The following is a 16,534-nucleotide window of genomic DNA, read 5'->3' as shown; positions in this document are numbered from 1 at the left end:
TGCAGTTGAGAACCCTTGTTTTTGAACACAAATAAACAAGCCTACAAGTTCATCCTTTCACTGATAATGGCAGCTACACATAACTTTCTAAAAAACCATAGAAATTGACAAAGGTAATAACAAGATAAGCATATCGAAGGTAAGAAAGCTTAAACCTAGTTACTCCCTGTAGACCGCCCCACTTTCTTCTCCTCGCTGCTGGCTTAAATAACACTTTAGGTCTCCTCTTGTGTTGGAGGCAACAACAAAGCCCAGTCCATTCACAGCCTCCACTTCCTACATTCAGGCCCTTCCAAAGTCTGGCCACCAGCACCAGCTCACATATCTAGCCACAACACATCACCTTCAAGTACAGGCCATTAGCAGACTCCGACTACAGTACCCAACTCCGATATTTTCTCCCTGAACTTCAGTACACAATCGAACCAACATCAGCAACAATTACTTCTTATCATTTATCTCAGGACTTCAGCTAGCCCCAATTCCATCGATACTGTCAATCGTCATTTAATCCAAACCATATCTGGGCAGAACCCATTGCAGACGCTGCTATTGACACGAAATCAAAATATTTTGTTTGAATCTCAACCCCACAACAGCACAGATCGAGCCCAACATTGAAGCAATCATCCATTCAAACATCATGAAAGACCCCACTGATCTGCTTTTGATAATACCCATCGGAGTACATCAAATTGAGATACAAATTCAGTCGATTCCACGGCACAAAACTCAATCAACACCACTGCTTATAAACAAGAACCCACATATCCATTTACATCTTTAGAACTGCTGCAACATCCACCATTAGCCAACACCAAAATTAGGTCGAAACCCATCGTATAAATCACCACTGACTGCACTCTCATTCCTTGGTAAACAACCATACTACCCCAACCATTCTTCACTGTTAACTTCCCTCCAATTCTTAAGAACATGTACCCCATTTTCAGTTCAAATTGGATTCAATAATTAGCTCACGATCCCGACTTGGCTGCTCTTTGTCGCTGGTTCATCTTCATACCCAACTGGTACTCAATCCTCTTCTTTCACTGCTTTATTTATTGGAGATAAATCTTGAACAATTGATGCCCTAAATCAAGTACTGGTGCTGATGTTGTTGTTTCGTGATAAGAATTCAGGTTCCATCGGCGAAGAGAGAACGACATACGAGGAAGAAGAAGATGGCAGCTGGTTGGAGAATTCACAAATACCATTTCTGCTCAGATCCCTTTTCTGTCATATTATGATTCTATGAACACACCTCGCCTAGGAGAAATGAGAGCGTCTTCTTCTTGTTTTGATCGAACAAGATGTGATGAAAATGATGCCACGTCCACCTCCTTAGCCACCAGTGGGCTGTGCTAATTTGAACAAGCAAAGACAACTCTTGTTTTCCATAACATGCATGAGATGGCTTGAGCCTCCAGTGGTGCTGATATATAGCAATACCAGGACAGCCACATAAGGTTATTTTGCAGCTAGTGACTTTGTTCATTTTTGTCGCAAACGTCATTTTTCCTCCAATTAAGCCATTTATTCTTCGGGCAAACGGTTTTTCTTGTAATTCCTGTAAGTGACCTAAAACAATATTATTAGCTAGCTAACGAGACCTAGCTAGTGTAAATGCGGGTATAAAAGTGTTGCACTTGCATGCTTATCATATTCCCCCACACTTACATTTTGCTAGTCCCGAGCAAAACAAAACAAAACCTGATCTACAAAAAAAATCCGCTCTATAGCTGAAAATATGAACCTGCGGCAAAAATGGTTAGTACCCAGAGAGCTGAATTCAATCCTACTCGGAACAAAATCCGGACCTGCCAAGTCATGTGTGGTAATACGAAGTAAATCAGACTCACGGATAATAAGTACACGTTGTTCAGACAATTCAACATATGTCGTATACCCTAAATCCAGTTCTAAATCTACTGAACTGATATTGCTGGACACATTATGTTCACTAGGAATAAGAGGCATTAGCATGAGGACATTAGAGTTGATGGAAGGAGCTAAACAAACATATTTCAATTCCAACTTGTTTATATGAATGACTTGACCAGCATCCATATGCTCAACACTCATATAAGTACTCTGAAAACTAGTAGATAGATCATGGAAAGAGAGATTCAACGCAACAATTTCGTGAAAAAGATAATTGTCAGAATCGGCAGAATAAGATAAGCAAATATCTGATAATTCATATTTAGAGCACTCCTTACAATCTGCAAACTTTTCAGACATGTTTTTGAGATTTTCGAGATTCTCGTTGTAACAGTAAGTAGAATCATTCGCACTATCAATCATGCAAACATGTTCAAAAGTTTCAGAAACTGGAGATGAATTCAAAAGGTGAAACACATTTATCTCCATTTTCATATTTTCAAAAGTAAGCTCCATGATTCCATTCCGACAATTGATAACCGCATTTGAGGTAGCCAAGAAAGGTCTACCTAAGATGACGGGAACCTTCCCACTAGGATTAGAGACAAGCTGAGTATCCAAAACAATAAAGTCAACGGGATAAATAAAACTTTCAACCTGTATAAGAACATCCTCTACCACTCCTCTAGGAATTTTTGTGGACCTATCAACCAATTGGAGGGTAACATTAGCGGGTTTTAAATTACCAAGCTCTAATTGCACATACACAGAATATGGCAAGAGATTCACACTAGCCCCTAAATCTAACAATGCATGTTCAATCCTGTGTTCTCCAATAGTGCAAGCAATAGTAGGACAACCCGGATCTTTAAATTTGGGTGGAGTTCTCTGTGTAATAATCGAGCTTACCTGTTCAGTAAGGAAAGCATTCTTATGTACATTCAATTTTTGTTTCACAGTGCACATATCTCTTAGAAACTTGGCATAAGAAGGAATTTGTTTAATGGCATCTAAGAGAGGAATGTTAACATTAACCTGTTTAAATACTTCTAAGATGTCATTAGGGCTAGCTCCTTTCTTACGAGGTAGTGATGCTTGAGGAAAAGGAGCACGAGGAACATAAGGAATTTCAGATTTACCTTTCTCGGTTTCATTGGTTTCTTTTTGTGTTGAAGGAGTAACCTGTGTAAAGGTAGGCATGTTCCTATCTTGCTCTCTGTCCTTGGAACCGCTGACATGGTTATCTATGACCCGTCCACTACTTAGGGTAGAGAAGGCATGGTCATGATGAGTCGGCTTAACACCAGATGTGCTTTCCTCAAAAGAACCTTTATGGTGGGGTTGTATTTGCCTCGGGACTTGACCGTTATCTTGCTCATTCAGTTGGCTGGCAAGCTGATTTAGTTGTTGTTGTAAGCTCTCCATAGATCTTTGAGTAGCCTGCATAAACAAACTCATACTTTCTTCCAAACTAGAAATTCTTTGATTAGTACAATCACTAGGAATAGAAGATGTATGTGTAACAAACTCAACAGGCTTAATATTAACATTTCTTTCTAACGACTCAAGTCTTCGTGTCAAAACAGAAAACTTGGCCTCAGAGTTGAACTCATTGTCGACTATGTAAGCCCCTTTGTTACAGATCATTATGGGTTCTCTAGCCTCCCACTCTTGGGATTTTCGGCTACTTCATGCAAAAACTTATAACCTTCTTCGGCAGTCTTATCAGGGAAATTACCACCACATAATGATTCTATCATAGTCAATGTTCTGAAATCTAGTCCCTCATAAAGGATCAGTGTGAGCCTAGGAGTATCAAATCCATGGTGTGGACATTGTAGCAAGAGATCATCGAACCTCTCTAAATAATCAAAAAGAGATTCTCCTTCTTGTTGCGAAAAACTATACAGTTTTTGACGAATGGCAGTAGTTATATGCCTAGGAAAGAATTTGTACAAGAACAGATTAATCATGCCATCCCAAGTACTAATTGATGAAGGAGCTAATTCATTCAACCATGATTTTGCCTTATCCTTTAAAGAAAAAGGGAACAACCTAAGTCTCAGATAATCATCAGCTAAGTCCTTAAATTTCATCGTACCACAATTCTTCAAAATCTCTAATGTGGCAGTAAGGATTTTCATTCTCCTTACCGTAGAATTTAGGAAGTGCTTGAATGGTGCTTGCTCTAATCTCATAGGTTGTTGTGCTGGTAGGCAAAACAATACATGAGAGTTGAGAGACTCTAGTTGGGTACATATAGTCTCTCAAACTTTTAACCGGAGGGTTCGTACTCTCATCATATGTTCTCGTCATGTATAAAAAGTTACTTTAACAAGACGAATAATTTTTCTCTATCCCAACTACTTGGTAGATCTTGCATATGCTATCAAAATGCAGAATTCAGTCTAAACTCACCTTGCAGAGCTTCGCGAAAAACTTACTTTTCTGCCTATTTTGGAGAGATTCCAATTTCACTCTTCAAACTAAGGTACCTTAAGATAATCAAACAAGCTACGTAAAAAAAAACTAAAAGAAATCTAAAAGAACAACGAAAATAAACTATGTACAGAAAATAAAAACTAAATTACGACTAGAGAATCAATGATATCAATCAGAGAGTACTTTACAGCCACTCCCCAGCAGCGGCACCAAAAACTTGATGAATCGGAAAACCGACTTTTATAACCGCAAGTATACGGTGCACTATATGAGGATAGTGGAAAATAGGGATTGTTTCAACGAAGAGTGTCAAACACAATTCTGATCGATACTCACTACTTTCAAGTCAAAGATGTTTCAATATGAAGAATTCTGAATTTTTATACGAACTAAATAAACAAACAAAAGAACTAAAGCAAATAATTGAAGGATGTTATCAAGGATATAAACATGTCAAGGTTACGGGAATCCATTGTAGGCTAATACTTCTTATGTTCTACCATAAAGGTCTCATTTAACTCATGTATAATAGCAAACCTAGCTAGTACATGGAAGATGTGACGTTTAAGATTTATCGACAAAATTATCAAAAGTTATGTTTTTTCTCAACCTAATGTAGAAATCCTAAGAATTATTCATACAAGGCATGATTAGTCTAAGAGTGTTCATAAATCAATTGGTAACAAGGCTCAAATGAGAATTTCTATTAACCTAACAATAGACTATACATGGCATAGAATATGATAAATTAAATAGAAAATAAGCATTGAAGAGAAACAGAAACAATTATCATTAAGCTTTTGCAGTTGAGAACCCTTGTTTTTGAACACAAATAAACAAGCCTACAAGTTCATCATTTCACCCTGATAATGGATTTAGCTGCACATAGCTTTCTCAAAGGCCATAGAAATTGACAAAGGTAATAACAAGATAAGCATATCGAAGGTAAGAAAGCTTAAACCTAGTTACTCCCTGTAGACCTCCCCACTTTCTTCTCCTCGCTGCTGGCTTAAATAACACTTTAGGTCTCCTCTTGTGTTGGAGGAAGCAACAAAGCCCAGTCCATTCACAGCCTCCACTTCCTACATTCATGCCCTTCCAAAGTCTGGCCACCAACACCAGCTCCCATATCTAGCCACAGCACATCACCTTCAAGTACAGGCCATTAGCAGACTCCGGAAACAGTACCCTACTCCGATCTTTTCTCCCTGAACTTCAGTTCACAATCGAACCAAGACCAGCAACAATTACTTCTTATCATTTATCTCAGGACTTCTGCTAGCCCCAATTCCATTGATACTGTCAATCGTCATTTAATCCAAACCATATCTGGGCATAACCCATTGCAGACGCTGCTATTGACACGAAATCAAAATAATTGGTTTGAATCTCAACCCCACAATAGCACAGATCGAGCCCAACATCAAAGCAATCAGCCATTCAAACCTCATGAAAAACCCCATTGATCTGCTGTTGATAATACCCATCAGAGTACATCAAATTGAGATACAAATTCAGTCGATTCCACGGCACAAAACTCAATCAACACCACTGCTTCTAAACAAGAACCCACATATCCATTTACATCTTTAGAACTGCTGCAACATCCACCATTAGCCAACACCAAAATTAGGTCGAAACCCATCGTATAAATCACCACTGACTGCACTCTCATTCCTTGGTAAACAACCATACTACCCCAACCATTCTTCACTGTTAACTTCCCTCCAATTCTTAAGAACAGGTACCCCATTTTCAGTTCAAATTGGATTCAGTAATTAGCTCACGATCCCGACTTGGCTGCTCTTTGTCGCTGGTTCATCTTCATACCCAACTGGTTCTCAATCCTCTTCTTTCACTGCTTTATTTATTGGAGATAAATCTTGAAAAATTGATGCCCTAAATCAAGTACTGGTGCTGCTGCTGTTGTTTCGTGATAAGAATTCAGGTTCCATCGGCGAAGAGAGAACGACAGACGAGGAAGAAGAAGATGGCAGCTGGTTGGAGAATTCACAAATACCATTTCTGCTCAGATCCCTTTTCTGTCATATTATGATTCTATGAACACACCTCACCTAGGAGAAATGAGAGCGTCTTCTTCTTGTTTTGATCGAACAAGATGTGATGAAAATGATGCCACGTCCACCAGTGGGCTAGGCTAATTTGAACAAGCAAAGACAACTCTTGTTTTTCATAACATGCATGAGATGGCTTGAGCCTCCAGTGGTGCTGATATATAGCAATACCAGGCCAGCCACATAAGGTTATTTTGCAGCCAGTGACTTTTCTCATTTTTGTCGCAAACGTCATTTTGCCTCCAATTAAGCCATTTATTCTTCGGGCAAACGGTTTTTCTTGTAATTCCTGTAAATGACCTAAAACAATATTATTAGCTAGCTAACGAGACCTAGCTAGTATAAATGCGGGTATAAAAGTGTTGCACGTGCGTGCTTATCAAACCCATGTCTCACCAAGTAACATTCCTTCGTTTATGCTCCTCTGATAATTTCATATCTTTGATTGAATGAATAAAGTCTCCCTGAAGAAACTTAAAACCCCTTTTCGCGAAGAACCAGTTCCTTCATCCCCATAACAATCCAGCGGAAGGGGAGCCAAAATACAATAATACTTTTATTGGATTTTCCCTTGCAAATTTTCCAGGGAGTGTTATCTTCTTCCCGTTTAGCTACTTCCATAGAAACGCCTCGCATGTCGTTGGAAACAGTAACTCAAAACATGGGAAAAACAGTAGAACCAATTAAGGATTTGACCAACCTTTTATTGGATTTTCCCTTGCAAATTATACAGGGCGTCTGTGACAGTCTGCCTGAGTGTATAGAAGTGTGAGCTACGTCAGGAGAGAAATAGAGAAATTACGTTAGGCGAAAGCTGGGGATAGAGATTCTTGAAGGAAAGTGTCTGCGCCACCGCTTGGTGATCTTATTTCTTGCATATTCCTTTCTTTAGTATTTTTCAATAAGATATTTTTGTGGAGGTTTGATTTTTCTGGTTTTCAATCGACGGGTAATGGCTCTGTGAGAGTTTGGATTTGCTTGGAATTTTTCCTTTAAGGTGGTTCAGGAAAACTTATTTTTAAGGAAATATGTTCTTAATTGAAATTGAAACCCTAATTATGAATGCAAGCAGTGCAATCATTTTTAGAGAAGTTACAAACACCGCATGAAATGGAAAATTGCTGAAGGAAATACTAAAAGGAAAACGCTGGAGGAGAAGGTAGCACAGCGTTATAGGTATTGAAGGGTTTGAGACATCGCGAGTGAATCGTCACACCTTCCAATTTGTCGGAATTGATGAGTTTGCAGTAACCACCCAAGATAACATCCGCTACCAGACATGGCTCGTCTTCCCTTTCTTTAGGCGAATAACGTTGAGCGGCTATCTTCACTGTTACATGTAATCGTGAAAGTTGGAAGGCTTGTTGGAAATTCTTTCGGGTATCAACACCGGCAGAGGGGATATTCCCAATTTTTCTTTGTTGCCATGTACCCATGAGCGCCCCAGAATCATGTCGTAATTTGAGAGTTCTTTGACAATGTGGAATTGGCCATGGGTTAGAGCATCTCCTATCTTAATTTCAAGGTTGATGTAGACATGTGCATCTATTGCTTCTCCTTCCAAGTTTTTGATCACAACTGGGGAAAGGGTAGCCTCCTGCTTCGAAATTCCCACAGCTTTCAGAGTCTTGGTGGTAACGATGTTAAAGTCAGAGGCCACGTCGATCAATGTGCTATCAAGATCGGCGTTCCTCAGATAAACCGTGGTCAGCAGTCCCCAGTTGTATTTTCCAATACTGCTTCCTGAGGGATCTTGGGATTCTGGCGCGGTTTCTTCAATAGGAAAAAGTCGCTTGCCCGACACAACGCAATTAAGGGCTGCAAATATATCTTGACGTTGTGCCTTGGAGAAATAGAGAATTTCTCATATATGCTGCATCATAGATTGAACGATTTTGTGAACAGAGTCCTCAAAGAGCATGCAATTCCTGACTGGAAGAGGATCTCTGTGAACTCCCTCATTGCCCAGTTGAAGTTATCCTGTCTCCACCTTTTCTTTGAAGATACGCTTTAATCTATTACAGTCAGTGGTCGGGTGATAGACAAATCTGTGGTAGCGGCAATACTTAGGATTTGCCATTTGCTCTCCAGTTGGTGGGCGCCTGATAGGAGGCAACTTGATGGCATCATCTTGGATCCATGCTTCCAAGAGTTCAATTACTTCTTCGATTGGGAACGGGAAATCTAAGGCCTTTTCTCTGGTTTCTGGATGTTGCGCAAGAGCCTTAGATGTGGTCTTTCACGGTGGAGCCGCCTGATGTGCTGGCATTGTGCGCTTGGATTGCTGTTCCGCCGCTGAAGCCTTCCTTTTTCCTCTTTCACTTACCACGCTCACAGAGGGGCCAGTGTTATATTTCTTGTTAATGAGACGTCTGTTTCCTCGAGTTTCGCGTGTGTCTTCAACCTTGGCTGGCCTGGTTCTTTCCAACAATGTTGGTGCTGTTTTGGCCGACCGTTTAGCAGCCTTATGAAGTTCAGAGAATGTCTGGAATCGCATATTCTCCAGTAAGGCACGGTATATGGGAACCATGCCATTGATTTAAGAATCCAATAATTGTTGTTCAGTCACATTTGGGTCGTGACATTCCAGCGCTTGAATTCTGAATCTTTTGACATAATCATTTGGATGCTCATTGTTTCGTTGAATCATACTTCCTAAATCTGAGAAAGTAATTTGCTCAGACACAAAGAAGTACTTCTTGTGAAAGCCGTAACCATGTCACCCCAGTTGGATATGCTACTTGGTGCAATGCTGTTGTACCATGTGTATGCTCTTCCGGTTAGAGACTTCGAAAACTCCTTCAAACGGAGAACATGATTGTATTCATGCTCGCCCAAGGATTCCAAAAATAGAGAGACATGTTCACGTGCATTACCGGTGCCGTCATACAAGAATAATTGAGGAGAAGATTATCCTATCGGAAGAGGAATTCTTTGTACTTCAGGAGGATATGAGGGTTGATGCTGATGTATGTCCGCAGAATCACTTTTGTCTCGGTTTCGAAGAAGTCGTTCCAAATCTTCTCGTGTAACAAAATTGGATGGTTGATTCCTCTCCGCTGGATCTCCTGAACGAGTCTCTTCATTTACAAAGGTGCGCCCTGCTGAGTTATCGGCTCCAGGAGTATTGAAGGTGTTCCTCGTTGGCTATAGTTGGCGTGATGCCTGTGGTAGCCGCTCCGTCAGTGTCTTGAGAAAAATAAGCACTTCTTTCTGAGTCGAAGCCATGTCCGTCTGAGCTCTAGCGAGAACCTCCTGTCTTTCCATCAAATCAGCAATGGTAATATGGGATCGGCTTCCTCTGGATCCCCCAGTTTCTCGTCCTGATGGTGGAGTAGCAGCGGCTCTGGTGACGGTTGGAGGTGTCACACTTGAAGAAACGTTGGGGGCGGCGGCAGCGGCCCTGGCTCTGGGCGTATTAATGCCACTGGAAGGAACTTTAACACCGAGTGTATTTTCAGCGCTAGTGTTTTCAGGGTTTGTTGCTGATCCGGACCTGAGTTCTACCATCTTGAGATCAGAATTGGAAAATGAAATTGGAAATTAGAAATTGATATTGCAACCGAGAGATTAATCTCCCACTGTGGTCGCCAATTGTTTGTGGGTGAAAACTTTTTCTGCTGATTTTGGTAATTTTGGGTGTGTGGATGAGAAACGAATCTAAACCCTAAACAATGAACTCTATTTAGCACGTGCGGCATGAATGTGGCATGGTGGCGTGGCTGCCATAGTTAGCACATGCCAGTGGCACGAAGTATCGCCTGGCGTAGCCATGGCCGCTAGACTTTGGCACATCGGTGTTAGACCCAAATGTGGCGTGGAAACATTGGCCATGTTGCCACATCAATCCCAACACTCTGGGAAACGTTACTTAGCTTGGTTGGCGTAGCAACTTTGCCTAAATTAGGGTTTGGCATGTCGAAACCCTAATTGGTGCATGTGGCATGCGGCCACGGCATGGCGACACTTTTTTGTGCAAACGGTGCCATATCTATGCCAAAGGAACTATGGCAAGGTCGTAGTGTGGAAACGTCCACAGGAGTAAGGATTGTCGTGGGTGGCTATGATATGGTGCCATTCTTAGGCCTTCCTGGGCCCCACACGGCTCGTGGCATGTTGTGGGGCTGAAGTGGCATAGTTTGTGTTGCGAAAATTAGGGTTTTGGTTAATGCAGGGTCGTGCTTCTGATTAGAAAATCCTAATTTGAGCTTATCATGGCGTTGGCCCCGAACAGGAGCTAAGTTAGCACGTAGGGCGCTATTTATGGTGGGTTGGCACGTTTGGCGTGTTTTGGCATGTTTGGCATGTCGTTAGCATGTTGACGCGGTAAGTGGCATGTTTGGCCCGTGCACTTGGCATGCCCGTTTGGCGTGTGCGATTGGCATGCTTTTTGCATGTTTGGCATGTCGTTAACATATTGGCGCGGTTTCGGGAAGCCAACATGGTATGGCGACATCTTGACACCTCTTTTAAAGTTGTGGCAAGTTTAGAGCAACCTGATTGGTCGAAAAAAGGGAAGGTCGGACAAACATGGTGTGGTCGTACTTCCAGCGTGAGCGGAGCGGCTTTAGAGCGACCTGATTGGTCGATGGAAACTGGGGCCGGCAGGTATGGTCCCAACCACAACTGGTGTGAACGTGGCGGTTTTAAGGCGACCTGATTGGTCGAGGGAAGTAGGGTCGGTTTAGGATGGGGGCGTGGCCAATAGCCTAAAGAATGGCCACGCCTCCCTTTGCTGTCATGTGGCTCCTTGTTTTCTGATTCTGGGCAAGGTTTTGCACCTACTAATCCATGACGGATTAATTACCTAGTTTGCCTAGGCTTAAATTTCGAAAAGCAAGGTCTGATGTACTGCGCAAAGCGCAAAATCCTAACTTTTGCAAATTAGTCAGGGTAATCGATTGAATTCTATGTGTTGACACAGAGTTTTTTTAAGTTCATTTCCAGATAGCAACATGCTTTCTGATTGAATACCTTATGCAAAGACCTTATCCTTGATATTTGGAAATTCGTGCTACTCTGCTGCGAGTGAACACAAATTGTCATGTCATATCAACATTAAGGGTTCAGCCGGGGAACATAGCACAGAAAGTATTCAAATAAACTTATATTAAGTGAATATAGGCAAGGCGCCGAAATATACAGGACATCTGGGATGGTTGCTACATGCGCCAATCTGGATAAATTCATGTAAATATATTGAATAGCTCAATAAATATGTTGGTGGAGAGGTTAACACTCACGGCTCCGTTTCCTTACAGAGTGACGTCACATCAGATGCAAGGTTTTTACAATTTTAAGCCTAAGTTAAAAACCACCATCAACAAATTGAAACCTCAGGCAGCACTGTTATCTGTATATTTAACCATATCTCTTATTGAAGCAAATTTGTTTCTAGAAATCCTGTAAAGTGAAAGATATGAACTAGCCAGAGAGTTCTCTCCTATCCACACATCATTCAAAAAAGAGCACCTATTTCCACTCTGAACATGAACTGTAGAGTGTTGTTGGATAATCTTTTTGGATTTTAGAACTTCTGCCCACAAACTTTTTCCTACAGAAACATTTGTATCGTTAGGAAAAAGAGCATCAGAAGAACCACCAAATTTCTGGTGAATGATTGATCTCCAGAAAGCTTTATTCTCAGTATTGTATCTCTAGATCCACTTAGCATGTAATGCTCTATTGGTTAATCTCAACCTCTTAACACCAACACCTCCTCTTTATTTAGATAGATTGACTTTGCTCCAACCTACCCAACCTCTTTTTTTGTCAGTGCCCCACAGAAATCTTCTCATAATATTGTCCATCTGTTTTTCCACTGATGCAGGCATTTGAAACGAAGAAAGATAGTAAATAGGTAAACTACAGAAAACATGCTTGATAAGCATCAACCTTCCTCCTTTGGATAGATATCTTCTCTGCCAATTGCTTAACCTTTGTTGAAACTTGTTTAAGATTACCTCCCGTACAGTCACTGATTTTGATTTACTACCTAAAGGAATTCCCAAATAATTTAAAGGGAATTGCACTTTTGGGCAACCAAAAATTAGAGCTCCAGAATCAGCATATTGAGCATTACCAACAGCCGCCAATGTACTTATTTTGAAATTTACTTTTAATCCTGAAATCAGTTCAAAAGAAATTAAGAGATTTTTGAGATTAGTTATCTGTTCTTCACTGTCATCAAGGAACATAATTAGATCATCAACAAATTGCAGATGATTTTGATTTATAGTGTCTCCATTTACTGAAGGCTTGAAACCTTGGATAAGTTGTAAATCAGATGCTCCTTGAATAATCAAAGAAAGAATTTCAACCACTAATATGAAGAGAAAGGGTGATAAAGGATCACCTTGTCTGATACCTTTGCTGCTTCTAAATAACTCAGAACAATACCCATTTAAGAAAATAGAAAATCTGACATTTGAGATGCACTAGTGAATCCACTTCCTCCAAAAATTTCCAAAACCAAACCTTACCAAAATCAATAATTTCAAGAGGTGTTCTTTCTAAATAAATTTAGAAAGACTCGCATATAATTCACTCATTCCACAAACACCAGCGAATTGCTGCTGGTAAAACCCTCAGCACATACAAGTTTTCTTTGAGAGCTGGACTTACCAGACCAACTTGAGATCAAAACAATGTTAATGTCGATAGGGAGGAGTCGTCCACTTAGGATCCAATCATTTAGAAGAAAAAAACAAATACGCTATTATAAGTTACCTCACAGTTGATATGTAGATGGTTACCAGGTTCCCCATCTCGCTCAGATAGGCACCTTTTGAATCTTTTGATACGAATCTCCTGGTTTAATAGTATACTTTAAGTTCGTATTAACGCAACTTTAGTTTTTTAATAGCCCCAAGTTGGATACTATTGGCTCTCCAATTTGACTTCTATATGGAAAGAAACGAGATGAGATTGATTAGAATTTAATAAACCTTAGTTAAATGACATTGTTACCGGTTTAAGCAATTAAATCTAGGGATGGTGATTAAATTTGGGGATGGTTTCTAAACACTCTTAATTTGACAACTTAACATGCCAATTTGGAATTAATTAGTGTTTGATTAAACCTAGTTAAATGACAATATCACGTGTACGTTTATCCATTCGCTTACCGACGTATGGATACCACCACCATAAACGGATCGACTGTATAGGCTTCCTCTTAAAACGTAAACAATTAATATTTTCGTTTAACCTAATGAAGCTTGCTTGCTATAAATAGAAGGTAGTATTGGCTCTTAATCTTCATCCCAAGTTATACAAGTAATCATCCATTCATCTTCATACACAATTTTAAGCATTAGCAAAACTTTGAGTATTCTGTTTATCTATCGTAATGGCTGCTACTAAAACTTCGTTGGTGCTCTTTCTCTTTGCCTTGATCGCTGTTTCTGCGAATATGCGTAAGTATATACATACTGTATATAATTAATTAGTTACGAGGTTTTCTATGTATTTGCCGTAGATGTTGTCATATAAGTAGTATCTTGCACTAGCGCACAATAGTAATCATTTTGTACTATCAAAGATAAATGTCTGACCATGCATATTGTATATGTTTGTGCACAGAGATGGCATCAGCTCTACTACCAGGGCTACCGGTTCCATGCTTGGGTCTAGAAGCGAAAGTCGAAGTAGCTGGAGGATGCTCCCTTAACACCGACTGTATTCAGATCTGTAAGACATTATACCCAACCCGAGTATTGAGCGTTAGCCTATGCGTGCCTGGTCTCATTTCAGCAACAGTAGATGGATGCTCATGCTGCTTCAATTTATAATAATAGATGGAGGAGAAGCAGCGCGGGAATAGGGAAAACTAGTCCGACCCATCACAGCCTCAAACGACTCCACCCCCGTGCTGTCTTACTAAGCGCCGTTAACTCATTTGCTTTTAAATAAAAGCAGTATTTCTAGTTAACTACTTTATTGTAGCTAATTAGATACTATCAGCTGCTAGTTATTAGGGGGAAAAAACTGCATTTTGTGAAACATTTGGCCTACTAGACTACTACTACGTTATGCATGTACCAGTTGTAGACATTGCGTTCGTTGTATGAATCATATATGTATTTGTTTCGGAAAATGCAATGCTAAGAGAAGTTATTTATTTTAGTTCGACGAAGGCTTATACGAATTCAGAAAACTGAAAAATCAATGGCTACTGAAAGAAAATAAAAAAACAATTCAAAAGACGTATGCTGTGAAAAAAAAAAGCCTATTCGGCGGGTACTTGGATCCACCACTGCAACTTTACCAGAGTTCTCCCCGGGCATCATACAAAAACGTCATATTTTGTTAACCACCCCATTTTCTTGCCACAATGGCACCCCGTGAACGGCGACTATTTGAGTATGTTGGGAGTCTTGGGACCGGCTTAAAGAAACACCTTATTTGTCTTAACATATTGAGGTGTTTTTCGTTTTTATAGTGAAAAAAGATTATTTTTTCTTGCGATCGTATCAACAATATGATTGCGGAAGTCTAGTTAGCCTATCAATTCAGAAAATGGATCATTTGTCCAAATATTTTTAAAACATGGTTCTAATGGATGAGTAAAAATTAATATGGGTGAAATGGACACCAAGAAAATAGCAAGAATGAAACTGGATTCATCCTGGTTTAAACTTAAAAAATAGCGAGGATGAAACTAGATGCATCCTGATGTAAATTAAAAATAAGAAAAAGTATTTGAAAATGGGTAGGATGAAACTGTTTACATCCTGGCTATTTTTACATTCTCGTTCATATAAACAGTATCAAATTTTACATGTCTTTTTCACCCAGGAATTATCGTTATTGGATTAATTGACCAATTTTGTGTTATCAATTTCTCTATATAAAGAGAAGAAAAAAGAATGAATTATACGTATAGGAAATATATGGGCAAATGAACCTACCAATCTACCGGTTTGACCCTCAATCGTTGATAATCCCCAATTAAAATTTAATTTGATAGATGTTAAAGTTGCGCATGACTGAATGCACTAATTTTTCTATGCGAGAATGTAATACTCAATAAGAGCTTCATTCACCGGAAGATAGCATATACACCATGGAATAGATAGCTTACAAATCATGTAAAGATGGTGTTACTCGATACATGTCCATGGGGTCCTAATCCTTTATTAATTAAATCTGATGTCAGTTAGCTTGGCCGTTTGAATAGAACGGTCAATAATAGTCAAGAATTCCCGATTACTTTTTTTTGATGCCAAAGAAGAATTTTATTAACTTAAGAGACTTCCAGTGTCTAACAAAAGAAATTGTTCAAGCATACTAGATGGACTATGTAACCAGGTACTAGTGATGTCATTTTTCCTGTGGTACTTAGCTAAATTGTCTGCAGGTTTATTACAAATCCTAGGATTAAAATTACATTCCCAACAAGGGATATTTTTTAGCTTATCTAAGGCATCTAAAAGAATATCTTCATTCTCCCAAATGATGACCGGAGCTGAGTTGTTGATGTATAGTCAAGAATTCCCGATTAACAGTCAAGAATGGGACATAACATTCTTGGTTTTGATTATGCGAAAGTACCACTTCAAACTCAAATAAGATCAAAATATTCACCCCAAACGCGTATGTTTTGTCTGGTTGTTTGGTTGTGAAGAAGGAAGAGGGAGGCTCCATAGTCGATACCTACTTTCAAAACAAGAAAGAAAAACACAAAATTGGTTAAAAAGACCAAAATCAACAATTCATGGGTGAGAAGGACATTTAGATTTTGATATTGTTTAAATAGACAAAAATGTAAAAATAGCAAGGATGTAAACGGTTTCATCCTACCCATTTTCAAATATTTTTTTAAATTTCAATTTACATTAGGATGCATCCAGTTTCATCCTTGCTATTTTTTAAGTTTAAGTCAGGATGAATCCAGTTTCATCCTTGCTATTTTTTTGGTGTCAATTTCACCCATACTAATTTTTACTCGTCCATTTGAACCATGTTTCAAAAATATTTGGACAAATAACCGATTTTCCGAAAGAAAAACTAGTTGATATTGGGCCTAAGCTGCATGCTTGTGCAGCTTGTAAGCATAATTTAAGAATTTTAACACTAAGGAGTGAAACCGCTTCGGCTTCGGCATAGTAAATCAAGGAATCAACAATAGA

The 16,534-nt window shown here is 39.5% G+C and overlaps 1 protein-coding gene across 1 annotated transcript; it reads right to left on the bottom strand.

Annotated features, from left to right (window-relative positions):
- Positions 1-1,736: 1,736 nt before the first annotated feature.
- LOC113320815 lies at positions 1,737-3,531 on the bottom strand. The gene is made up of 2 exons (XM_026568743.1): positions 1,863-3,531; positions 1,737-1,756 (listed from the first exon to the last, which is right to left on the bottom strand). Exons 1-2 carry the CDS (start codon positions 3,529-3,531, stop codon positions 1,737-1,739), a joined length of 1,689 nt encoding a protein of 562 aa, XP_026424528.1.
- Between the last annotated feature and the right edge of the window lie 13,003 nt (positions 3,532-16,534).

The sequence above is a fragment of the Papaver somniferum genome, chromosome 1 (genome assembly GCF_003573695.1).
Source record: "Papaver somniferum cultivar HN1 chromosome 1, ASM357369v1, whole genome shotgun sequence".
In the NCBI taxonomy this organism is placed as follows: Eukaryota; Viridiplantae; Streptophyta; class Magnoliopsida; order Ranunculales; family Papaveraceae; genus Papaver; species Papaver somniferum.
Note: the sequence above shows the minus strand (reverse complement) of the source record. Positions and strands in the feature narration are given on the sequence as shown.

What these genes read in the sequence shown, in the direction of transcription:
- LOC113320815 (XM_026568743.1), bottom strand. Translation starts at nt 3,531, where the DNA reads ATGATCTGTAACAAAGGGGCTTACATAGTCGACAATGAGTTCAACTCT. An exon ending in ACAACGTGTACTTATTATCC is followed by an intron (nt 1,757 to 1,862) that starts GTGAGTCTGATT and finishes TTTTTGCCGCAG; the next exon opens with GTTCATATTTTCAGCTATAG.